General features: G+C 35.8%; 1 protein-coding gene across 2 annotated transcripts; it reads right to left on the reverse strand.

Annotated features, from left to right (window-relative positions):
- On the reverse strand, positions 1 to 27,366 carry TMTC3 (transmembrane O-mannosyltransferase targeting cadherins 3). 2 transcript variants are annotated; one of them, XM_056508208.1, is made up of 17 exons: positions 27,248 to 27,366; positions 26,624 to 26,665; positions 22,145 to 22,259; positions 20,760 to 20,876; positions 19,960 to 20,176; positions 18,691 to 18,909; positions 14,936 to 15,035; positions 14,181 to 14,296; positions 12,383 to 12,555; positions 11,322 to 11,574; positions 9,811 to 9,959; positions 7,812 to 7,932; positions 7,087 to 7,198; positions 6,274 to 6,377; positions 4,928 to 5,097; positions 3,909 to 4,135; positions 1 to 2,172 (listed from the first exon to the last, which is right to left on the reverse strand). In XM_056508208.1, the coding sequence occupies exons 5-17, from the start codon at positions 20,146 to 20,148 to the stop codon at positions 1,361 to 1,363; spliced, it is 2,745 nt and encodes a 914-aa protein (XP_056364183.1). In that variant the 5' UTR covers positions 20,149 to 20,176; positions 20,760 to 20,876; positions 22,145 to 22,259; positions 26,624 to 26,665; positions 27,248 to 27,366; the 3' UTR covers positions 1 to 1,360. The 2 variants fall into 2 exon arrangements, with proteins under 2 accessions (XP_056364183.1, XP_056364174.1); XM_056508199.1 differs by lacking the exon at positions 22,145 to 22,259.
- Between the last annotated feature and the right edge of the window lie 61 nt (positions 27,367 to 27,427).

Raw genomic sequence — 27,427 nt, forward strand, 5'->3', positions numbered from 1 at the left:
TGAAGAGTAAGAGTTAGATTTAATGATCAGTGAAAATTACGACTGAACTCAGCTCTTACACCTTTTTTCTTTCTGAGAATCAAGGAAAACATCAGGTTTAGGTAATTGGTAGCATATTTGAACAAAAATATATGCATTGCACAAGGATAAAAGCAATACTGAAATTGCAGAGATTTTTTGTTTCCTGTAAGAAATTAAAATGATGCACTAGTGAAAAAGTGTAAATGGGAATATTTTAGTAGTCAAAATAAATATTTAATAAAAACCACATACCCAAGACAAAGTATCAAAACAACAGAACTTAGTATTTGAAAGGATACTACCTACATTGTCTTGTGTTAAACATGACTAAATTCAGTGATTTAATTATTACCACATTGCCTTGAGGAAACATTGCTTATATTAGTGTTGTAAAAAGTCATGAGAATAGAAATACTGTTGCAATGACAGAAATAGTAAAACCAGCTTGCTATAAACAAGGAAGAATTTACTACACCAAGGAGTCAATCCACAGCCATTGATACAAAGTCAACAAAATGGACTACTGCATAGCATACGGTACCAAAGTGCATTTATCAGCATTCAATGAACTGGGGAAGAAACCACCCTTTTTAATATAATTTTTAAAAACAACCAGATGATTGACAGGTGAAGAAACCCCACACATTTCCTTGAAAATAAAAAGCAGAGTCTAAAGATCTTAGGAGCACCGTAAGATTTCTTACCAGATAAAAGAGTACAAACCATTAGCATGGTAAAAGAGAACACCTAAAAGTTAATATATCATTCCATATTTAGATTGCAACTGAAAATTGTAAGTGCATTGTTGCATCCTCCTATACTACATCCAGTGGCATTTTGATGACTTTGTTAAGTTCTGGAAACAAATAATCAAAGAAAAGCTTTTTCTTGTACAGTAGTGGTCTAGAAAAAATTCAGTTGATGTGTAAACTGAAATGTAGATAATGAGAATACAAACAGATTGTTGGGGGAAAGGACTGTCTGGCTTATCCCAGTAATTCACCATTCAGTTCTTCCACTGAGTCTTTGAAAGTAGCATTACTTAATATCCCTGACTACCAACGAATTTTATGAGTGCTATTTTCTCACTATTAACAATTCTGCATTGAAGATTTTTCTCAACCCTTCATCCTTCAATTCCCACCCATCCCTCCATCATATTTAAAAGTTGTGGTTTTCTCACATAGAGCATTGTAATGCCTTTTGCTGCCTGATAAGTGATATGCAGTCAACATTATTTCTATTTTCAAAGCACTGAGAACACTTTCCAGTTGGCTTACAAATTAAACAATAATTAAAAATAGTATTCTCCCCTTTTTCTTTCGTTACATGGTAAAGACTATTCACCATTTAATATACGTTCAATTTCTTCTAGTCTTTTCAATGCAGCAACTCTCTTTTTCTCAATGTCTTTGATTTCTTTTGTAGATTTTTTTGGAGTCTCTTTGTCCACACTGCTTTTATCTGTTGCTTTCTTATTTTTTGAGTGCTCTTTATTATCAACTGTTGATTGGGAGGTTGTCTTCTCACTTTTTGCCTCTTTCAAATTCTGAAACGATTTTTTTTTTGCTTCTGTAGCTGCAGTCCCATCTGATGAAAGTGATGACTGTTCCACAGCACCGAGTGATGCAATTTTACTTCTAACTATGTTTAGATGACGCTGAATATACTCTTCATGAGGTGCCAGTGCTAGTGTTTCAACCAGACATTTTTCTGCTTTTATTAAATCTTTTTCTTCAAAATAAACCACACAAAGATTATGCTTTCCTTGCACATTGTTGGGATCCAGTTCCAAAATTTTTTCAAAACACTTTTTTGCTCCGACAATATCCTTCTTTTGGTTCATAAGGATATCTCCTTTCAAAATCAGACCTTTGGTATGATCAGGGTAATATCTCAGTAGGTCTTCCAAGACAGGCAAAGCCATCAATTCTTTTCCTGTCTGAGAATAAAGCAGGGCCAAATTGAACAAAGCACTTCGGAAGTTTGGCTGTAACCTTATAGCTTTCTTCATCCATGCCTCTGCTTCTGTGTCTTTTTTGTCATCCATTGCTAGCATACCCAAATTGAAATATCCATTTGAATCCTGAGGCTCTTCTTTCACATAATGTAGCAGCCTTTGTTTAGCTTCAGGTCTAAGTCGAGCATCACCTAAGTGACAGAAAATGCGTTTAATTCTCAAGGTATCATGGAGCATTTACTCTGAAGGATTTTTAGACTGTAAAATGCTGATCTTCATACAAATTAAAATGCAACTGTAAAAGGGAAAGGGTTTAAAATGCTACTTTTTTATCATGACTGTGTAACAGCAAAAGCAAATGCTATCTATCATCTTTATAGATAAAACTACATACAGTTGACTTCTAGCCAAAGTCAGCATCTTTACTCTATCAGCTGTTGAATGATATTTGGGTTTGGTATAACAGATACAAGAGGTTTCTCTACAAGCTTAAGAGAAATTATTTTCATGCACAGTTGAACAAACGGAATGCAGAGCAGACATAAATTGACAAACCAGCTTTTACAGAGGCAAACTCTGAGTGGAAGTTCTCATTATATTAAAGATAGATTAAAACAGTTTAGACACAGAGCACATAGGGTGGGTGACTTCTAATGTAGCCAGGCTAAGCTGCCTTCTAACACTAAAGCAATAAAACCTGTAACCCCAATTTTTCAATCTGCATCAAAGTTTTAAAAAGACTTAGTAAAACAATTTTATCTGACAATACCAGGATTAGCTAGACATGCTTGTGGTCTGTGCTGTTTTACTGAATAATACAGTGAATGTATTTTAGTAATGAATTCCAGACACAGACTTACTGAAGGATAGGGGAACTGCTTTCATCTGCCCTCTTTCCCCCTCTTGAAGCAACGCTGCACCTTCTAGAATGAATAAGTGAGTGCTAAATAGTTAATACTTCTACTTGTAATTCTACAGATAAGGAACATGGCGTGTCTTAAACTACACAACATGTGAGAAGAGATAGAAAATTATCAAGTATCCTCAGCTTCAATCAACTCTGTTCTTTCTTAGGTATGAGAAATGGATTTGCAAAGGATTCTAAAAGCCTGACTAAAAGCTCACACAGTTTTGTACATCTGTATGCAAACTCTGAGATAAGGTGCTGACTTAGAAAGGCCATGGAATAGAAAAGACATTGTTGAGAGAGAGATTGAACTAGAAACAAGTTTCAAACCATGGCCTTGCAAAAATACCAGATATTTTGAAGAATTAGAACTGTGAAAGATGCCTTTTGGTAAGACAATCCACTGTCCAACACTTAGGGGAAGTTTACCATCTCAACAAAAAGGAAACAAATCTTAGCAGTTCACTTGCCAAATAGTCTTTGTAACAGCCTTAATTCACTAAGGGCTCACCCTTACCCAGAGAGCTATACATATAAAAAAACAAACTCAGGAAAATCCAACTGAATTCATCCTAAATAGCAGTATCACAGAAAAACCTATGAAATTATTCACATTTCTAGAGCTGGATTTAAGCCCAGAGATGTAAGCTAGATTTTTGAGTTGATAATTAAATCAATCACTATAAATGCAAACCAAGTATTTAAAATATTTTACTAGATATTATCTTTAAAGATTATATAAGGCATTATTTTGAAGATGTTTGAGTAACATTATTCTTGTACATGTAAGGTATTATATTGTAAAGTAGCACTTGTATTAAAGATGCTGACCAGCTAAGGTGTATGTACACTTTGCACAAATTCCATACACTACAAATTACAAAGCTATAATAAACAGTTTCTTTTTTGATGATGCTATGTATTTCTCCTTTCCAAAAACAAAACAGTCAATAAAAAAAACCATAAATAATATAGATAAATTCAAATATGCAACATGCATAGAAGGGACAATTAACGTACCAGATTCCTGCATTAGCAGTGCTGAGTTGAATAATGCCAGTTTATGCGCTGGGTTGAGTTCCAGGGCTCGGTTGAAATTCTTCAGGGCTTCTGTTGGATCTTTCAGCTCAATGTAAACAATTGCCAAGTTGTACCACAGGTCTGCATTGGTTCTGTCTAGTTCTAGAGCTCTAAGGTAAGCTTCCTTAGCTTTCAGAGGTTTGTTCATTTTTAAAAGTAATTCTCCCCTGTTGAAGAACCATACTTTTATTGTTACCCAAATGAAAATTGACAGGTTTTTTGAAAGTTTGTCCTCCTACAGACAGTAGATGTCAGATAACAAGTGTTTTTTTAATTTTGTTAGTTTTAAGCACAAAACAATACAAGACCCTCTTTTACATTCCATTCCTAAAGTTTTAAGCTCTCAAAAACCTGTATACAACAAATGTATAAAGAAAGAGGACAAGAACAAAAAAAAGAAGTGATCAAGGGTGCCTGATTTTGCTCTGTAATTGGACTGCAAAGCTATAGTTCAGGCATCTTTAAACCTTCTTAAGTCCCAGTGGGAATCACAACAAACAAAATAGTGGACAGAAGCCTCAACACCTCATCCACATTACTCTTAACTAAAATGCAGTTAATGTCAACTAAATAGTTAGGACTTGCATTTTCTGGACCACCTTTAACAAAAGGTACACAGAAAGCTTCATGATTCACACTAACCAAAAGCTTTTTAGTTCAAAACTAAACTATGAGGTTAGAAATTTGAGGTAGAGATTCATAAATAAATCTAACAGAAGTGTCTTTTTATACCATGTTTGAATACAGAATCTACATGGAAATATACTATTTGAAGGAGGAATTTAAAAGAACAGGACTTCTAACGAATAATTATTGTCCCAAATCTTCAACTTCTCACTTGGAAACAAAACAATTTCAGCGGCTAATTGAACTGTACAAACTAATACTGCTCATACTACTGCAAATACAAAATACTAAGTTTATTCAAGAACATGGATCTCTGAAATTAGAAAATGTACCTGCTGATGTAAGCCTGCTTGAAATCTGGCCTCATACTAATCGCTTGTCGATATAACTGATCCGCTTCTTCGAGGCGAGATTCGTTTGCTCGAATTAAGTTTGCAAGATTGATATAAACATTTAGATGGTTAGGAGCAACTCTTGCTGCATACTTTTTCCCTGGAATAATCTGTCAAAGAGAATATATGCACCAAATACAGATGAGCAAAAATAGGAAAGATGATCAGTATAGAACTTCTTTTCACTCTGCCACATTTGTTTTAGGGTGCTACTGGACATTAGTGTGTAAGCTCTTAATAATGCCAAAGAGCAGTAAGTCTTTTCCAGAAAAATTATACTGAAAACTAAAGAATATTTTTTATTCTTTATGTCTGTGAAAACATAAATAACTTGTACAATGTTTAAGATACCAGTTAATTAAGCTCTGCTACTACTTTATTTAGCTCATGTAGATAGTTATTGGAAACAAAACAGACCTTGCAAAATTTCCTCAGTCAGACAAAAATATTTCCTAAAGCCTAAACTGACATTCTGTGAGGCATTTTCATTCATTTTTATAACCCTTCAGACTAAGAACAGTGTAAATAAGATTTTACAGCCCATGATTTGCCAACTGATATAGAAGATGAAGTGTAATGAGGATAGATGAAAATGCTATGACATTGCAACTACTGTACTGTTTATACTTTATCCATTTAGAATCCTTACTCTGTTTCACTGAACAAACTTTTAAATGCCATGCTTCTACTCAAAGGGCTGCTCATTTTTGTTGCCAATCTCATTTTCACCACAGTTTTTATTAGCTTCACACATTCTTCAAAATACTACTCTCTTTTTCTCTAAAGGGCTTGAACAAGTGTAATTTCCTAGGTATAAATAGAACTTAAATAGGAAAGGTAACAAAACATATGTTTATTAAAGCACGTTCAAGAAATTTTTTTTGTTGCTGCTGCGGCTACCTTCTCCAACCTCCAATAAGGCTGTATTTAAGCCTTCTCTAAAGGGCTCCAACTCAGCCACCATCAATTTATTATTACCCATTGTGACTAGAAACTGTAGGTTTTTGGCTGCTGCTTGCTTTTATAACCTCAATTTCAGGAGAAAAAAATCAAACCACAACACAGCAGTATAAAAAGTAAATTAAAACAGTTGTAGGGGAGTACCAAGTTAGCATTTTTTTAACAGCCATCAGTGTATACAGCCACTTTTTTCACAGATAGCTTTTAAATGAACACTGATAAACTCTAAAGTATACAGCCACACTGAGCAACAGGAAAAATACAAAAAAGTATCACAAATAAAGGTTCTGTCCTACAGTGGCAGATAAAATAAAGTTACCAATTACCTGTGGCATCAATGATTTAGCAATCATATATGATTCTTCAGCTTCTTTAGTTTTGTTTAGGTTCTTGTAAGTTCTTCCTACATTCATGTGGGCACCAATATCATCTTAATAAAGAAAAGAATGAAATTTTAAATATTTCCATGCACTGAGTATCCCAAAATTAAACACCTCTGCATTCAAAGCAGCGTGAAATTCAGGTACTCTGATAGAAATCCCCATCACCAAAAGAAGAAAGCAATTCTATCGTTTTTCTTCTTAATTATGAAGCTAATAATTTAACCATGAAACATGAGAGGGATTATAAAATTACGTGGGAAACCTAAAGTTTGAGGTCCTATCATACTTCCCTGTATCTAATTTCTTGCTATAATAGAGGCATATAAATTGAAGGTTATTTATTAATCTTCTAAAAGGAAAGATTATCCAGTACTACCTAGAACGTCTTTTTCAACAATATGTAAATTGGATTAAATGTGCACTTTGATATTATCAAGATTTTTTTTTATTTTCTTCCTTGGTTTTGAATAAAGAAATAAAGCAATATTTATACACCATAAGAAATCACAGTTTAAATTAATTCATAAAGAAGGTCGCACATGGAATAGTTTTGAAAGTGTTTGCAGCTTTTCATAAATAGAAACTGTTAGTGGAAGGCATTTTTAGTTTATCTCCAAAAACTCCAGATCAATTAACTTAGTATATGACATTGTTTGATGTTCAGTTGAAGCAAAACAGTCCATTGAGAAGCTGTTATGTAAGCTAAGTACACTGAAATACCAGGAGTGCAGAGACAGCAACTAGTCAAAGCTTTACCTGGTTGCACTTGTGTGGCCTGTATGAAAAACTGCAGAGCTCTTTCAAAATTTTTTTCATTTTCTAACGCATGCCCCACATTGTTCCATAGCTTTGCGTTGTTCTTATTTACCTAAAACCAGAAAAAGATAGCAAAGCAGAAGGTATTAAGCAGAAATTATGTAACAATCGAGTTTCTCTCAACAATATCTTAAGACAAAAATGTACTGCAAATGACAGATTTCATCAAGCTTCTATATGCAAAGAATAACAAAACACTACATACAGAATGATTATATTGATCTTGTTGTGCAACATAAATTTGTCTGAGTTATTTTCCCTTACAAATACCCAACATCTTAAAATTCATTGTATCTGTTATGGATGTTTTGCAAACTGCCTTATCATGCCATATGAACTTAGAAGAAATAATTCTATGCATCAAACTTTTTGTAGATTTTTGTACTGAAATGTATCTTGCTTTCATCCAGACAAGAGAATAAATTCAACTGCTTTGACACAAGAAAAATTACCATATATTTTCTGCATATGAAGTGCTATGTGTGCATCACACTGCTTTTTAAGCATTCCCAAAAGCAACTAATTAAGATGCCAATACTCTCAATATAGAAATTAATGTGCCGAAACAAGAATATTTTTTCCTCCATTTTTATCATGTTCCACTGCAGCTTCTTAAGAACAGCAACAAGAACTTCCCATTATCCTTTCCAAACAGAATACAGTACCTTTAAAGCTGACATAAACAAAGTGTACTCCGACTCCCAATCCCAGTTTCTGTGCAGTGTTTTTAAGGCATGAGTGAATAGCACCGCAGCCAAACAAACCCAAGAAATTTTTCTTAGCACACTATTAAATAAAACAAACAAAGACTTGTTGTAAGCACACCAACAATTCTAATTATTCTAATAAATATCTCATACGCTAAAAGGCAAACAAAGAACCATATTTGTGATAAGCACACTCCACAGCTTGAAAAAAAATAAAGTGTAATTTAAAATAAATTTTTTTTACCTCCTTTTGTTGTTATGCCCATGCAACTCCCTTAATAAGAACAAGTCCAATTCACATACCACAACACAAATTGTATAGAATGTTTACAGAAATTATACTTCTCTTAAAACTTATCTGTAATTTAGGACAACAAATATGATGTCAAAAAGTGAGGTTTTCCAAAACACTATGCAAAATATTAGAAAATGAAAAAAAAAAAAAATCTAAAAAAATCAGCTCATACTTCTGTTTCACATCAGACAATTCCATACATATTCTTTACTGCACACATCACCAATCTTTCCCACACTGTAGAACACATCTTAATGGAGGGCTCTGTGGAGACTACCCAATCATTGATAAGCAAATGTAATCCTAGTGCTACTGTAATATCTAAGTAGGAGAAAGGTTTAGTGTCTTTCTAGCAATTTCACATTTAAAGCTGCAAACTGGGGAAATACCACTCTCTGTTACAAGTTTGTCAAGAATAATCTTCATTTTGTGCAGTTTTTATTATTCTAGAGTTTAAACACAACAGATATAGAACATACACTTGAACATGCTGATCATTTGGTTTCTGGACTCTAATTCAATTATGAAAAAGATGTCACACAGCTTTCCCACAACTATGAATATAATTTGTTTAAAAAAAAACACCCAAAAATTCTCATTCTTGAGTGGACATACAGGTTTTCACCCTTAACAGCTATTTCTTACACTTGACTTATGGAACATTTGTTCACTCTGCTACCAAATTCACAGAGGTTTACTAAAAACTGCAAAGCTTTTCCCCCTCTACTTCTAAAATCAACAAAATACATGTTTTGACTACCATGTTTGGTTTTAAAAATATTTAAAAAGTGGAACTGTAAAATTAAGAGTAATTCTAAAACACTACCAAAGTGATTAATGAGAACTGGCAATCTTTGTGCCCATCAGGCTTATAAGCAAGCTTTTCTCTTTCCACATATTTCTAAAGCAAGGAGACCTTTCTTTCTCATTTTAGAGAACTGATTTCCTATATTTCTGTATATTAGAAATATTGTATTTTGTATTAAATGACACCTGCTGCCTAATTTTGCTCCCCAGCCATCCTCTCCTGGTTCCTTGCTTTCTTTAATATCACTTCTATTTCTACTGCCTCATAGTGGGATTTGTGAGAAATCCACACTCCTACAATACATCACTAATTTCACATTATCCAGATGCTGTCAGCTTCAGCAGCACCAGGTTAGTGTCAATTTTACTGCCAGGCCTCATCTCTAACAATAGCAGACAAAAGAGACTGCAAATTGCTGTCTTTTCATTTGTCTAACTGACATTAGGATGCCACTGGGCTAAGAAGGGTAAACCATCCAAGTCTGTGGGAGGTACATCCAGAGAAATGCAGAAGATATCAGAAAACACAAAAGCGTGTGCAAAAATGCTTTTAGAGGACAATTTTAAAGGAGAAATTGCTAACCAGAGAATTCTTTTGTTTAACAAATACTGAATAGCTTTGATATGCATTCCTAGCGTGGAACTTCTAAAAAGTTTTATCTTTTACTGATTAAATTTTCAGGAATTTTAATTTGCTGACACACATGCATTGTATAAACTTCAGTCAGTAATCAACTTTGAATAAAGTTAAACCAGTTTTGATTTATACTCATCTCTTATTTTCACAGAAGATAACCATATTTATGGCTATACAAGCTTTCCCATTAGGGTTTGAATCAGTATGAATTTATTTACCTTTTATTTGATAATTTCTTCCATCCATGTGCTACTAAAATGCAGAATCCCATGCTAGGAACATATAACACCCTTTCTGCTACTACAAATCCAACAGGAAAAAACAGGTTTGATGCAGGAATGAATGGTAGCACTATTAAGCAGAGTGCCTAGAAAGGAAATACAAATAACATTAGTAATCAAGATATTGGCAGTGACAAACAGCAGCCAAGAAAAGAGTTACAAATGACAAATACAGTTCCATAAAACCAAACATACATAGTAGATATTTGGTCTTTTTCAATTTTTAATATTCCTACTTAATATTTTCCTACTAACAGTGCAGTGGAGAAAAACTAATGTCTCAGTTTATGTCCTCAGAAGGAAAATGCAACTACTCCCTTTGTGTATTGGAAGTGTGGTAAAACTCTTTTTCCAAGCATGTCACTTTGCACATTTATGATATCAATAAGCTATCTAAATTACTTCTCTTCATACACTATTTCCAAATTCAGGACAAGAGATTTCATCAGCAATACTAGGTATCATTTTCACTGGTTTTCTAGTGAAATATACTGCCTCACTCCAGTGACAAGACAAGAAAAATATATGAGTCATAATTATAATGCTAGGTCTTTTAGAAGTGAAGCAAAATTTGTCAGCTGCTTAGCAAAGAACTACTTAAATCTTAGGTTATGCATAAATATTTCCACCCATCTGAAACTTTTGTTGCCTTATTAACATACTAAAAAAACTACACTATTTCTGAAGCAGACTAAGATAAATGCATGCAGATTTGTTGTATACATAACTGCACCACTGAACTAATAAAAAGTATGGTATCAGGTTATCATGCAGCTTGTAAAAATTTGTAATGGAATCAATAATTGATGACTGTTTTCTTTTTCAAGATCTTTGATCCTTCCCATTTTTTCCAAAATATTCTTTTCTGTTAATCCATCTCAGTTTTAAGATCATATATAACAATGAATAGACAGACAGGAATTGATCTTACAGCTAGACAAAATTAGCTTTTCCTAATATGAAAACAACTTACAGAAGAAAAACAAAACAACAACAACAAAAGTGGAAACCTTATTTCTAAATGCAAAAATGTCCTTTCTTTTACACCTATGAGAAAGAAAATCAAATCTCTTGCTAAATACACATCACGACTACTGACATTTAAATAAAGTAGACAGCTTGCAGGATGAAAATGCATTCTGGTCCTTGAAACACATTTAAATTCTATTGAAAGCCCCCATGTGCCAGTTGAGCTCTGACTAGCTGAGAAAGGCTGCAATATAGTTTACAAATACATAACAAGGGGCATACTTACTCTAATCCCTGATAGAAGCACATACTTAATTGTAATTTAGCAGTTTTTCTAGAAAATTTTCCTCTTGTATGTTCATTTTAGCCCAAACGGAGATGCACATAATATCTCTGGGTCACAGCAGATCACATATGGGGCCATGCAACCTGAACCACTTACTCTTAACAAAAGGACAAAAACAGTGCATCATTCATACCATCAATACTGTCTTGGAGGAATCCCCAGGGTATCGGAGACTGAAGACCATCAAAGATCCCAGAAAGCAAAAGAAGGTAAGGGTGGCAACATTTCTAACATCTAACAAAGACTCCACAAGAGGAATAGTTCCCATTGTCCAGTCACAGCATAATTCTGAAGGATTGAGAAGAAGCCAAGCATTTACAGGGAGGAGGTAGTTGAAAGTCAGCTGTCTTGCTGGGGATGGACTAACAGCAGCTGGGTTATCAAACCTAAAGCAAAAGAGAGGAGAAAAAGGAGCTTTTAATGAAGAAGAATATGGTCTTGATTCACTTTGCAGCAAACTTTAGAGTCATAGCTAGAACTACTAATTATAGACATGTAAAATATCCTAATCTTCCTGCATTTGTCAGGTGTGAAACCATGCACAATGATTCACTGAAGAGAGGGACAGAGCCTCCTCCATGTTCATGAAACCGTTCTGGGATATCATCAACATAAGTTTGAAGAAACAGAATGATTTACACCTTGAGTTCAGTGATCCTTGCTCATGTTTTTAGTAGTTTGTCTCATTTTCAGGGACAGTATTAGACCCTTGTATTTCTTCATTACTTAAACTTAAGATAAATTAGTCTTTCAGCTCTAATGTCATTGATATATACTTATCTTCAAGTAGTCTCTCTGAAGACAACCATGTTTTCTGCATAGTACATACTTAAAACGCAAAATACATTCTGTATGCAGAAGAGGAAAGATTTAAGAGATTTGGAGAATTCAGCCAAGGTTCAAATAGAGAGACAATAAAAAACACTTAAGCAATAAGACATTTAATTTCTGAATTCTTAAGATAAACTATCAACTGAAAACTTTTTTAAATGGCTGCCTGCTCAGATACCTCAATATTTTGGACATTTTAGTCAAGTTGCTGAAATATATCATTCAGCAATTTCACAAAAAATGCAATACATTAAAATATGCGAGTAGCAGTTAAGTTCATATATTTTTGGCAATTTCATTCCAACTTCATTAACTCACATCTTATCTATAAACAACAGTAGATAAAAACCACTTTACTATTACCTTGTAAACACTGGAAGCTGAGACTGGATAACCTGGACTCTGACAACTACAAGCAGCAGTGTACTGAACATTAGGACTATGAGCTTCAGCAATGTTTGGAGCATAGAGAAAGGAATACTGCCCTTCCCTCGAAGAATCTGTACAGCTGTGTCCAATAATGCTGGCAACGTGTACTGCAAATTAAAAAAATTGTTTATAATCAGACAGGGTACTCATTACTCCCTTAAATAAATATGGGCTACCTAATACTTTTTTCCTTTTTTTTTTTCTCTATCTGCTCCCAATAATTATTTAATTCAGCTTCTTAGTGCCTTCATGAAAGGTCCCCAAAATAAGGTCTCTATTCTAATAAACTATTCAAGTATTCCTGCTAACACTATCACAGGTGAACCTGTACACCTGTAGCTATTTTGTGCTGGCAGATCAAAAAATTTTGCCATCTTCAGAGGCTTGAACAAATGAATCAAAACCACGAAATAAACTCTCAAGAAGAAAAATCACTATTTTCAGAATTATCAACCCCTCTGAAAACTTGCCCTATAAAGAAAATTCCTTACAAATGACAGAAATACTATTCACTTCCTGATTAGCCTATTTTAGGTCTCTACTACAGTAAGGCATCACTCCTTGCCTCATGAACATCATGACCTTGCACAGTTCCCCATTAATAAGCTAATTTCCTCTCTGTGTACCTCCTTCCCTTTGTTGTCGTGACTTCTGCTGGTGATGATCTATTGCTTCACATATACTGGTTGGCTAAACCACAGAAACTGAAAGGTTTTTGAGGACTGGTAAAGCTCTAAGTTCATCTGACACCTGTGCTTTCAGAAGAAGCCTCAGTTTGCATTTTATTTTTCCTACTCAACTGACTTACACAATCTTGTCAAACTTTAGTGAAATTGAAGAAGAGATCAAAAGTTACTAAAAGAAAGGAAGACTGGGCTGAAAACCAGTGACGTACTGGTGATTTCCTTAAAAATCCAGCTAGAAAATTGTACTTTAATTCACTAGATCTGCAAAGGCAATAGTTACAAAGACATCTATGTGATTTTGGTTTTTTGGCCTGGATTATGCATCCCCAGGATAGACAGTCTTTCACCTTTTATTGGTGCATTTCTTGCAAAATTTTCCTGCAAGCAACTAAGGAATAATAACTACAAAATTTTCTTAAAATATGCAATGCTACATTTTAAATAGCATTTATTTTAATTATTTAAAAATTTAGAATTATTTAATTGCAGGAAAATCTTGTTTCTGTAAGGAAAAGTCAGTATTAGTTTAAAGGCTTATCAAAGCTTAAAAGGAAATATGTCATAATGGTATTCTTAGAACAACAAATTTTTTTAAGAATATTTCTTATTTAAATGAGACTGCTCTAAAACATCTGGTTACTCAATAGAAAACAACGAAATGAATTTGCATATAATATGTTTCCTATTTTTACTTCAGGGATTAAAACAAATTATCTCCCACCTTTATGCACCTCAAACTTTAATCAAGACTGTTACACATTAGGATTTGCAAATCTCAGCAGCTAAAACCATAGGTTTCCATTAAGACCTGTTAAGTCTTTACTGAGTATTTTGCTAACATCTCTGCATGGCATGTAAAGGACAACTTAGAAGTAATTTGATTCCCTCACTGTGTACCATCAAACATGAACTGACTTAAAAAAATCTGAAAAATGTAACAGAACTATTGAGTTAACCTGAACTGAGAAAGATCAGTGCTGAAATGTGATCCTTCGAAGTACTTAATGTCTCACAACAGAAATCCACTTTATTTTTTACCAGCTTACCCCTTGAGCAATAAAGACTTCATACACACAGCATATCCCCACCACAGTTATTCCTTGTTCTTTACACAGTGTTGCAACAGCTACTAGAAATACAGTCACTGCAATTGGAGTCCACACTGCAAATAAAGAAGATGTTATTGAAAACGTTCCATCTTACAAAAAACACAAACATTTAATAAAGTAAATTAACCAAAAAAGTGAAGGCTTTGGCACCTCATGTTTGAATATACCATGTTTTGTTTACTGTGTAATTTCTTATGAAAGACGACCAGTTTTACTCTACAAAAAATGTATCAATTTTAACACTGCCTCCCTTAAATAGAAAAAAATAAACGAAGTGAAAAAGATTAATTTATAATAAGTAAAACAAAATATCTCAGTATTTCCTAGATCAACAAAGCACTTTTCCAAACAGAATACTTTATAGGGAGTCATGACTTCTCACTCTGGCAAAGAGGAAACCCTCCTTCATCTGCACTCAAACTTTGCAGTTTACTTGTGACTGACCATCTCAGGTACCTCAGCAAACTTCCACTTAAATTGCAAAAATAAGAGTCAGTGCAATTTTAAAACTAATTTAAAAAAAGCCTTAATCTTGGGGAAAAAATGCAATTTATAATGTAAAGTAGTATTACATGAGTATCTTTGCTCTGAAGGGGCTTTGGTACACACTTGCTGAATAACCAGTACACCTCTATGATGGTCTTAAGAGAAAAAGAAATTAAAACATATCTCTATTTGTCAATCATATATACCTATGGTATTATCTGGCCCTTTAGACTTCGTATATGACAAAAAAGCAGCTAGGAAAAAAATAGATGATAAAAGCTCTGCTCTGCCCACAACTCCAGTTACCTGAAAAAAAAGAAGAAAAACCTTAATTATTATTAAATATTTATTGTTATTTGATATTTTAAGATAGTATTGATTTTTTATTAGTAATCTAAGTATGCTATTTATACATTATTAGGTACTCATTATTATATAAAGCTAAGAAATCTTTAAGGAAGTATTTCATAGAGCACAGGAGTCACCAATCCCCCAGGACCAAGAAATTGGATAAGGAAAGCAAGAGATCAGTGTTGCTGAGTAGAGAACTGCTGGTCAAACTAAAGTGAAAGAAGCAATAGCCCAGGCAGCAGAAACAAGGACAGGTAACCTAGGAAGAATAACCTGGGACAAAGCTCAGTTGTGCAGAGATGGGATGAAGAAGGCTAAGGTAAAACTGGAACTGAACATGGCAAGGGACATAAAGAACAATAAGAAAGGCTTCTACAGAAAAGGGATGTCAGAGGTGTACCTCCCCTCACCAAGAGCTGAAATACTGGCAACAATGGACAAAGAGAAAGGTGACGTTTCTGCCTCACTGTTCAATGGCAACCTCTCTTTTCTTGATGAGACATAGAAGAGTGGATTTTAAGAAATTCAGGGAAGCATTAAAATGCATATGGCAGAGGGCTGTTCCAGAATCCCCAAAGAAATACAGATTCATTCCTATTTCAAGAACTGTTTTAAAAAGCGCTAAGGTGAAACCAACAACCTGATATGGAAGACAGGTCATTATGCTCATGACTACTGCAGCAGCCACTGCATTGATAACAGTACCTTCTAGGATTACCATTCTTCCTCACTTGTTCACTTCTGTAATGCCTGATTGCTATCAAATGTTTACAAATAACATGGCTAAAAAATAGCATGCTGTCCTGAGGCAGATGGTCATATTTAGCTAAGAAAACTGCAAAGCTCATGATTTAAGTATGATGATGCTGAAAACTGAGTTTTTACCATCTGGACCCAGCTAGAAAGTTTTATTGCTAGTACATTCTTGGCCAAGCATGACTGATCCAGCACAGCATAAAATGAGAAAGTAACTCAGTACCCAAGGTCACAGTATAAAGAAAAGCATTCTAATCTGAGTCTGAAATCATACTTTAGTACTTCTCTTGGGACTACTGTATGTTTACCAAAGGATTCACTGAATCACACACACAAAGCATGTTTCACAATTAGTAAGACACCACAGTTTGTCTTAATATTTTGAAGAGCATCTAAGTATTTGTTTCCAAAATATCTTAAGATGTTTCAAAGACTTCTGGTCTAGATTCCAAAATTGTCTAGCATTAAGACATTAAAGAGAACTTTATCTGTAGATCAGTTGAAAGAGAACATTAATAAAGCACGTTGGTGCCTCCACAGTTGACTGCCAACAGAGAGGTTCTATTTCTGGATACAAACGTGACTTATGAGAGAAAATTCCAGCACTCACAAGGTTAGTTGGACATCCTGTGGTTATAGAGGTTTTACATACTTCTGGCCAGAAGAGTAGCAAAGTAGCTAGGAAGCCTGAACTGGAATCGTAAAGACAAGGACAGATGAAACTATGATGCTGTTATTCAATCAATTTCCTAAAAATTTCTTCCTCAGAAAAACAAGTATTACCACTGCAAGAGCCTAGCTTCTTTCTGAACTCAAGCAGAAAATTATCTTCTACTTCTCGTACTCTGATAATTTTTCCAGGAAAAATCTGTTTATTGTAAGACAGGAAAAGGGTTGAAATATTTACGTACTGTACCTGCTGTTTCAAACTCTTGTGCAGGTGACTAATAACTAGATTAATTTCAAGGAATTAAGACCAGATACCTTTCAAGTATAAAAGATATAAAAATCCCTGGTCCTAACATACATCTCATTCTTACCTCCTGTTTTCTGTGTAAGGAAACTTCCACTTGTTCTTCTTTTTACACACTAAAAAAGGCAGGGTAAGAAGAACCCCAGCCTTATCTGACTCTTCACTGAGTACCTAAGCACAACAGCAGGGGGATTCAGCCAGAATTGCAGCTCGCAGTTTCCAGGCCAGCACCAAGTGGCAGCGATCCCTGTGTTACAGCGCCCTCGCGTGGCCGACACCAGCCCTTACACACCCTTTGCCAAACCGCTGTCACACAGCGGGGTCTCGGTTGTGCGGTACTTTTTACTAACCCTGATGGACAGTACTAAAAGCATCTCTGCTACTTATTTCGGAAAGAGTCTGCAAATTCAGGCATAATAAAGAATCACTGGAATTTGGACTGCAAGTGATAAAATTACACCAGCTAATTCAACCTGTAAGCCACTAACATCAGTCACCGCCAACTTGCAAACGCTCCTGCAAAAATCCTAACACATTTACTACGAAGACAAAGCCAAATCTGGCAATTTAAAACATGTTTTTCAAAGAACAAGAAAGCCAAATGAAATAAAGAATTTTATTTTTTTAACCCATATTTTATCCAAATTTTTATGGGGGTTTGTGCTTCGGAGTAAGCAGAAATTTTTAGGTGCTTAACTTCTGCATTTTAAACATTCCATTAACTTCTAGCAAGGACATATTAGTAGCTTAATTAACAGTCAACTTTATCAACTCAATTCCTGTAAAACTTGCTCAAAATACATAGATGCAGGCAGGCTTCATAATTATTGCTTAAAGGGATCTGTACTATTAGGGAATAAGAGAGATGAAAACTCTTTACCAAACAAATCAGGACCAAAAAAATACAATAAAGTAAGAGCAAACCCCTCTCATTTTATTAAAATTGAAAGACTCTACTCTTCCCTTCCCCACCCAAAAAAACCTCCTTCACACAATAAAGTGGTATCACCTCCAAAGCAGCAAAAGATCCAAACATTTTCAGTTTTCTAAAAAAAAGCTAATACTATTAAAAAAAAAAAAGATAGAGCTTTGCAACACCTGTGTAGTCGAATCCAGGAGAGTAAATCGAAGGGGAGCAGAAATAACAGCAAATCTACTTTATCAGATTTTCTGGCAGAAATAAATCTAATGAATGTTGATCACAAGACTTCATTTCCTCCACAACACTGAAAGCCTGGCTGGCCACTAAAAACTATATAATCAGAAAACTTGTACAAAAAAAGTTTTGGTTTTTTTTTTTTTTTTAATTGAAGAATTGCTTCAGAATCAAAGAAAAGAGGAGAGAAATGTGTTTCTTCTTCCTTACATACTATATGTTAAAAAAGTGGAAGGTTCAAACAGAATTGGACCTAGCTAGCTATAGCATAGCAACAACAATCCTAGAAGAAGTCCCACTGAGACAGACACATTGACATAAAAGAAAGCAGACAGGACAGACATGGTGATTAGCCACAAGGGATTCTGGAAATGAATTAAGAGGCATTCATAGTATTTGCAAAATAGGATACTGGATGAATCATCATAGAATGCAAATGTCTATGTAAACTGAAGTCATAAAAGCCACTGTGCATAGCAGAGGCCTAAATTATTTAGTAACTAAATTCCTGTTTCTTTAATTATTTTCCAGTAGCTGCATGTAATGTAAAACAAATCTGAGCATGAGAATTTGTCACCTCCACCACTCACTGCAAAGGAAAAGTAAGTACAAGTAAAATCATACTTTCTGGAGTTATATATATATAGAAGCAGATATAAATACCATGAAATTTAAGTTTAATTAACACACCTTGAACAAATTAGGCACATCACAGCTGTACCTACCGCTTCAGTATGTATTGGGTGCACTGCAAAGAGCAAGCATGCAACTATGCTGCTCCTGTTGTCCAGGAAGAGCTTACAGACCTTGAGGAAGACTATGCAAACTACCACATGAAAGACCAGATTTAGAAAGTGGTACGAAACCGCATTTAACTCGCTGAACAAGTAGTTTAAGCGAAACGTTAGAACTGTGAGGGGACGATAAGATTTATGACTCCTCTCCTGAAAGAAAACAAATAAATCAATCAGTTGCCACTAATGTACAAAGTGACTTTCACTCCAAAATACCTTTCTAAACACCTATCCATACATGAATTCCCATCCACTATCAGCCTATCTACCTTCAAAATAAAGATATAAAAATAAGTAGAGACCCACCTCCTCTCCCCCCGCCCCAAAAAAAACAAAAAACCAAAACAACAAAACAAAAAGGCTTTTCCCACTAGACAAGGTTAAGGATTCTTTTTCACTACTTAAGCCTCAATGAATACACAACTAAATGGCAACTGGAAGCTTGGGTTACAGGCTTATATGAAAATTAGGTATCATAGTCTATTTGTAGAGCTAGCAAATATTATGTCACAAGGAACTAACCCCGTAGTTTATGAACATATAGAATTATAAAATGGAATGCCTTGATAAGCAGAGAACGTATGAATGGAAGAGAATTTTTTTCATTTGCTCAGTAATAACACCATGTGTGACTTTTAAAACTAGATCAAAAACCTTTAGCCTTTGCCATTTAACAATGTTTACCAAGAGCTGCAATGCCAAGTCAGCTTTTCAGATAATACATAGCCACTCTATATGGGCTACAAACCAGAAACCCTGAATCCATATCTATATATCTATATATATACACACTTAAATAAATTTAAAAGATTCAATGTCCTAATTCCAAGCTGTGTTGCTTAAATATTATCTTTCCTTCCAGATTGCATTTAGAAATAAGCATCCTTATATGTCAATATCAAACTTTTGCTGGAGAAAATAAATTGGTCAGTTGTTAAATTCTGATATTGCAATTACATAGGAAATAACATGTTGCAGCTGTGTGCTGTCAGTACAACTTTTCTTACCAGTTCTTTTATTGAACAAAGAATATAAGCTACGTGTGTTATTGATATTACTGTACAAAACACTAACACCACCAAATTCCATCAAATCCAAGCTATTCTGTTAAAACCACATCAGGAAAAAGAAGTGTAATAACACCCAGCAAGGTTTTTTTCAATTTCCAAAACATTTCAAAGTGTTTCACGAACCATTTACCTCAGACATTGGAGTGCCCCAGAAGTCATTCTGGAACAGATTTTTCAGCGGAGTAGTAGGATGCAAGTCTTTATTGTCCAAAATTGCTGAAACATCATCAAAAACAAACCCACAGAAGAGACTGTTCCAGTAGCAGGCTGCCACCACACCAACTATTAGTGCTGCTTCCTTCAGGCTTACGTCAGCCATCTTCTCTAGGAGGTTTCATGGACAAAAGCTGAAATATATGTAGAGAAACTTGAGTAGTTTTACTTACTAAACTTTAAAAAGAAAGTCAAATTAAGACATCTAAAGACAAATACTTTAGAAGTTAATGACACTCAATACCGAAAAATCCGTAAGACAGAAAAGTTTCCTTATGTCACACGTGTAACATAGTGTTTAGAGTAAATACTGTCATTAAAATATCTTACTCTTAAAAAGCCTTACAAAAGGTGAATACTCTGCTTCTTTTCAGTTTTTACTTGGGGGAAAGAAAAAAAAAGCACTGATAATAAATTGTGATGTAGTTTTCGCCAGTTATGCAGTTCAAGTGAGTGCTGCAAACTCAAACTACGAAAAATAAATTCTCTGGAATCCTGAGTAATTTAATATACACAAAATTTTAAGTTAGCAGAGGCAGAAAGTGCGTCAATTACTTATGGGGTTTAGGTTTAAAGGTGTTTCTCAAAATATTTCAAAAGCAATTAAAACTAAAACAAACTTCAAACATTCTGATGAAAAAGCTGGAAACTTGTAGAACTTCATAAATACAGGGGTTCAATGACAGGTATAGGACATTATTAATAAGTTAAACTTACCATTGAAGGTCACACTAGGCTCATCTGCATTCTTGGTAGAAGTTCACTAAAAGGTCATTTTTTCCCCTCAACTCTGCCAGCTGCTCTGATGTCATTGATTGTTCATGAGACTACTATCTAAAAAATAGCATGTAGAAAACCCAAAGTGAACTTTATCTTATTTTCTCTCATCTCGCATAAACTTCCTAGAAATTATTATTCAGCAGTTTTATAATTATTTACAAAATACTATATGGGTGAACTGATCAAAAGATGAAATTACTATGTATTGGGTTGTTCAAAAATACTGCTTTGCCTTGGAAGAATAAGAAGGTAACTACAGGTCATTTCTTTTGACCACTGGTTGGCAATGCATAGACCACTGCCAACTTTGGGGACCAAAGATACTGGAAAGTTACAGACAGTTAAACACTGACTTAATTTTCAGAAAATGGACATGACTGAATGAGACTATTTTCCCCAAGAGGGGGAGCATCTGTGAGGACACGAAGCAGCTAATATAAGCCAGATAATGTGGATCCACAAATACGTAATGACTGCAGCCTTATGTTTATCACAGCTCACACATTTATTTAAATTCAACCTTTAAGAAAAGGCATTGTTAGGTCAGTAGGGTTTTGGTGACTTCTAAATTCTTTAACAACAGTTATTCAGAAACATCTACTGTTACCCAACTAGCAAAAAACCAAAATTGATTCCTAAGTATTGCATCTTATCAAAATGAAAGGCTTAACCAGCCTTATTAGCTCTTTGAACTTTTAGTAATTTTCACTTTTTCACACGTGAAAAATATGTCAAAACATCTACTTTACTTCTCCCTTAGTCCTAGGTAATTCTGATGCTTTTACAAGTCCTTAATTTTGCTCTGAATTTCTAGTATTCCTTCCACTCAGAACTCCACACTCTACATCTCTACTGACCATGCTGCTCCCTGACAGAGCTCCACTTACCTACATGCCAGCTGTAAGGAAAAACAGTTTTCATCTGAACTAAAGGGAACTCTTAAGCATAAATAAAGTCAGATATTAGATAAATCCAAAGTTCATGTTTAAGTGGCTAGCTCACCATCAGAGAAACTTTTCAGAGAACTCTAGAAAATATTCACTTTTAACATGGAAATTTTTTATTGCAATTCACCTTCTCCTTCACATACACATTTCAATCACAGATAGAATTACACCTATATGCCAATACATGGTCTTTGGTCTTTCAAGACAAGTATTTGAATCACAGACACTCCAGGCAATCCTGAAGAGTTTTACTAAATTTACTATAAGCAACGAATATACACAACAAAAGGCCCAATTCTGGTTTTAGCAGTAAGTCACACTATGTACTGCTTGAACTGTACCAAACTTGGTAATTTCTGAAGAATCACACCATACCTCTATCAAATTCTAGTTGTGTGCTGAAGTACTAAGTCTTGCAAACGTAGTGAGAGACCTAGAGGCATAATGGACATCTGATAAAGCCCCCATATTCAAGCACTCTGCTTCCAGGCTAAGCACAAAAAGAAAAATGGGGAATGTAAGGCCACATACAACCTGTAGATTGCACAAGACTGTAGCACAGGTACTTCACTACTTCTGATTTGTATTCTGGCATTCTAAGGTCTATTTTCCTGAAATGTACTGTAAAGATACACAGAGTTAGGAAAATTACTTTCTTCCATCTGGTCTGATTACAGGGTACTTTTAATGCTCTTGCTAACTTAAAACATAAGTATGGAAAAAAAAATTGTGGCCCTTTATGTTACCATAACAATGCAGATTTTGAGGAAGTCTTGCCATCAGAACTACTATCTACAACTGTAGCTGGGTTCAGCTTCACATTCCAAGCTCCAAACCTGAGATGATCATCAAAATGTTGAGAATGCAGAACTAAAGCAGAGGTTTATAAAAGATCATCTGTATTTGGTAAGCGAGGCAAAAGTATGCCTCCCAATTAACTCAGTGGAAAACAGCAACTGCCTCTAGGCAACCAAAACTGCTTCCATGTCAACTAATATATTATCAGCTTGATGTTGGAAAGTAAGAAGCCATCTAGGGAGTGTATAACACTAAGAACCTTGGGAATCACAGATGTGCAAGAGGCTGCGGAAGCCTTGGTACGACTGGGCTGCTCATGTGAGTGGATATATGGTCCTTCTTACCCAACTGACACGTTCATCAACCCAAGTACAGTCTTGCAAGTGCCAGTACTTCACCCCCAGTGATGGATGTATTTGATAAATACCTGCAAAACACAGCCTAACAACTTTTCTGCTAAAACAGACTTGCTGCAAGGGAGAACCAAATCACTGTCTAGTTCTAAATATGAAAAAACAGACCGACCATCCCTCAAGTTATTTTTCCATCTCACCTACCAGCTACTTTCACAGCTGCTAAGACTGCCCTCAGATACCTTAACCACTCCTTGGGCTGTATGACTGCCAGCTCGTGGTCTAGTGCACAGCCACAGAGCTACCATTTGACTGGATGAAATCCAGGCAGACGTCTACTTCACATACTTTATTACACAGACTTCTGCTGGATGCTTTAATTTACAACAGTATCTGACCACATCATGAAGAATATACAGTTGAAAACAATAAACAGCAAGGTAAGTCTTGAGAGTCAGAAATTGCACAGTAGTCATGATGACCAACTGTAAAAAAAAGAATACCCAGGCTGTGAAAAACAGCCTATCATTGGACTAAATTTCTTAGGTTGTTTGGCACAGAAATCTGCACTTTGCACTGCACCATTTTCACATCTGTACAGAGACATTAAGTGGAAAGGACAGAAGAGAATCAGAACTCTCAAGCCCATTTGGCTCATAAGGCACAGTTTTCCTCTTCCAGTTTCTTGAGATCCCTCTAATAGTTCATCCAGTCTTCAAGAATAACAGACAAAAGTAAAATGTAAGAAAGTTTCACAAAACTAAAAAAATGCACTGACAAAAAACCAAATAACAACCACCAAAAGAGCCAAAGCACTTTCAAAAGGTAAGAAAACAAAATATTTCTCAACAATCGCTACTAAATCCATGACACTACAGATGGTTTAACACACCACATGCTGCAAGATGCAGTAGTCTGAATAAGAAAACCTCTGCCACAAATAAAAAATGCATAATTATGTTCTAAGAGTATCCTCAGTTGGGAAATTTGGGAGTGCAGAAGCCATTTTCTGTCCATTAGAATTTAGAAAAAATTGGCAAGTGTGCCTTGTCAAGAATACAGCTGCAATCCTGAAAACATGCAAAAGCTATTTAGCACCCCATAATTAGCTATCTGACACCTTACATTAAAAGACCCTTACAGGAACAAATATTTTTTTGTCCATTAGATACATCTATCAAACTTCAGAAACTTAAACATATATTTAAATTTTTTCTTCTACTGAGTAATGGCACTCTCACAGATTGAAAGGCATTAATAACGATGTGTTATGCTAATTTATTAAAAAAATAATCAGGCAATACTGGAGATTTATTTACTGTAGAGACACAAACTCTATTAATCGCTGAAGGTTCCAAACTGTTTAGAACACTACAGTTCACACAGAAAACCTTCAAATTATCAAAGGTGGAAGAAAATGAAGAGCTGTTAAAACAACTCCTAGGGTTATTTTTATTATTAAACATGTGAACAACTAGCTCAGCTAAGAGCTGGTAGCTGAACTGATGAATATCACCAGAAATATATAGAAACCAGTAGCACAATCACTTAAAAACAGCATTTTAATTCAGCTTCTGAGGCTCTGCTAATGTCCTGATTTGTATTGTCTACTTGCTAACCTTTGTTTTATTTTGAGTTAAGCTGAACATTCTTTCTGCTGATTTACTACAAGTGTTTACTAACAGAGATATCATAACTTTGTTTCTGCTTGCCTTTCCAACACAGCCTTAAACTTTATCTGCTCGTAAAAATCCCACTCCAAGGTACAACTCCAATATGAAAAAACTGAGATTTAAATGATTTGGCTTGATTCTGGTCTAGAAAGCAAGTATTTGTGAAGATGAGAGAAGAAATAATACAAAACAAGCCTGGATTCTCCTTTCACCTTGCTGAGATCCTAAAACAGGATAAATACAACAAGAAAAATTCTATTGTGAAAATCTGCTTTTTGCAAGATCAAGAGGTATGGGACTACTGGGAAATACTCTTCACTATGCAGGAAGGTAATGGCCTCCAGCCTTCTCTTCAGAAAGTTCTGAACAATTAATTAGAAGAGCATTGGCAGTTCTGATACAAACTCAGAACACGTGTTGCAGGCCAGATAAAAGATCTCCCATGGGGAAAGAACTTGCTGTCAACCAAGCAGCTGAACTAACACTCAGGACATTTTAGGTTACTCTGGTACAAACAAGGACCAAAATGTAATACAGTTTAAAATGGGTGAGATGAAGATACTGGTTTAGCTGGTGGTTTAGTTTCAATTTCTTCAATGCAACTGGTAAAAGTCAGTTAAAAGAAACAAACCACACAGGTCTAGCTTGTATTTTATAACTTGAAAACTTAAAACACTAGCAGAACCTCACATTTCAATGTCAAACCTTTAGGGGTTTTTGCTACATGAAAACAGTAACAAACTAATAGCTGTTTATTTAGTGTAACTACATAAAACATCTTCTGTGGCCTCACTGATGCAAAACTAGAGTTTCTAAAATAATTCTTATCACCACTCTCAATGTTCCAGAAAGCTTGTTTACTCCAAAGAATAAATGAACAAAATCTGCATGTGAGGTATAAGCTGAAAACACAGCCTTTAGACTCTACTACTCTGTCCTCACTTAATATGCTGGGTCTGTATACTATTTCTTGTGCTTTTTAAATAACATTCCATTAGGCTTTTCACGGTGCAGTTTTTCTATTAGGTCTTTGCAAGGGCACACTGTTATCAAAGCTGTGATTTAACATGTATGCCTAAATCTTCTATCAAGAGTAGGTCAAACCCTTCACTATGGAACTGAAATGGTTTCTTGGCTCCAGAACTGTAAATATCTATTCCCATTAAAAGAAGATTCACTTACACAAAGTTCATTGCATGAGGTGATGCAAAACATAAGAAAAATTAATTTACTTGGTCCAAGCCATGCTGTATTTTAAATGTTTTCTCATTTTGTACAGGGTTAATACTTCAATTTGCTTTACTTTATTTTCACTTTTGGAGTCTCCATGCCCACCTCAAATCCAAATACCTTTTACTTCTGCACCAATGGTCTTCACTAGCTGCACTACCCAATTACAATCCAGAAATGGATTCACTACGAGTAAATGAAATAATGTGTTCTCTGCTGATTCTGCAACAGAACATTCAAAAATGCTGATACAAATAAAGCACATTAAATAGCTATACTGGCATTAGCAGTTTGTAAAGATGATGAAGATGATTAAAAACAAAGCTCCTATACAGAAGCATTCTGGCATCAATGGATTATTTTCTCTGCCATAGAAAGATTCATTTCCTGAAGGCTAGTTTGTGGCTAAGGTGCCATTATTTTCTGTGCCACTTCAAGCACCTATAAAAGTCCTTGCTACTAAGAAATCATTGTTCTACACATAACCATAATAATTTTATTTTTAGTAACATTACCCATTCATTAAATATAACCCAGTCTCCTTCTCTTACTACAGTATGCTTTTTGCATCCAACATAGAACTATAATTACCCAACCCCTGGCTGAGATATTGAAGTCTTTGGAGTTGTGCTGTGACTGGAACAAGCTGCATAACTATAAGGAGCACAAGGAATCTTGCATCTTGTCAGTCTTCATTAAATACCAACACTGATCAAGAGATAGCAAAAAAATCGAAAACAATTATTGATCCAAAAAAGAACAAAAGCACAAAAATAATTTTATAATCACTTTTCTCTTACCATCAAAACAAAACAGAACAAATCCACTTCAGCTCTCCACAGCTGTTGAATAAACAAATACAAAGAGATAAATATGCCTGGAATGGTTACTAGTTTTCTTTATTTCAAAATATGCCTTCCCACCCATTTAACTAAAACATGGGATCCTAAACTTCCTCGGTTATCAGACCACTACCAAAACTCAGACTTGCTGGCCAGCAGTACCCAATGGATTCCAGCAGTTTATAGTGTGATTTCTCCCGTGCCCTCTGGTCCTCACTATTCCCTACCTACCCCGAAGGCCACACGCACCCGGGCAGTTCCGCAGCCTCCGCCGGCCGGGCAGGAGCCAGCACGCTGCCCGAAACCTAGGGCAAGGCAAGCTAGGGGCAGGCTGGGCGGCGCCGAGCCAGGGCGCGGCCCCGGGCACCGCTCAAGCGGCGGAGCCCGGGGCCGAGGCCGCACCGCAGCCCGGCAGGCGCGGGGGGCTCACCGACGGCACGGCCAGCGGACCGAAACTACCGGGGGCAGCAGCTACAGAGGGCTCACTCGCTTACTCCTTGCTCGCTCGGCTCGCTCCCTCCCGCCCACCCCCAGCAAGGCCCGTCGCGGGGGCGCGGCCGCAGCGCGCCGGGCCCGCCCTACCTGAGGCCGGGACAAGCACCGGGGCCGCGGCCCCGCCACCGGAGCCGCCACCCACCGCGCGCTCCGCCGCCGCCGCACACGGCGCACGCGCGCCGTCCCGCTCTCCGCTCGCAGAGGCCGTCGGGAACAGGTGGGCGGTGCCGCCGCCCAGAGGCATGCCGGGAGCTGTAGTCCCGGGGA

The sequence above is a fragment of the Oenanthe melanoleuca genome, chromosome 1A, assembly GCF_029582105.1.
Source record: "Oenanthe melanoleuca isolate GR-GAL-2019-014 chromosome 1A, OMel1.0, whole genome shotgun sequence".
Taxonomy (NCBI): domain Eukaryota; kingdom Metazoa; phylum Chordata; class Aves; order Passeriformes; family Muscicapidae; genus Oenanthe; species Oenanthe melanoleuca.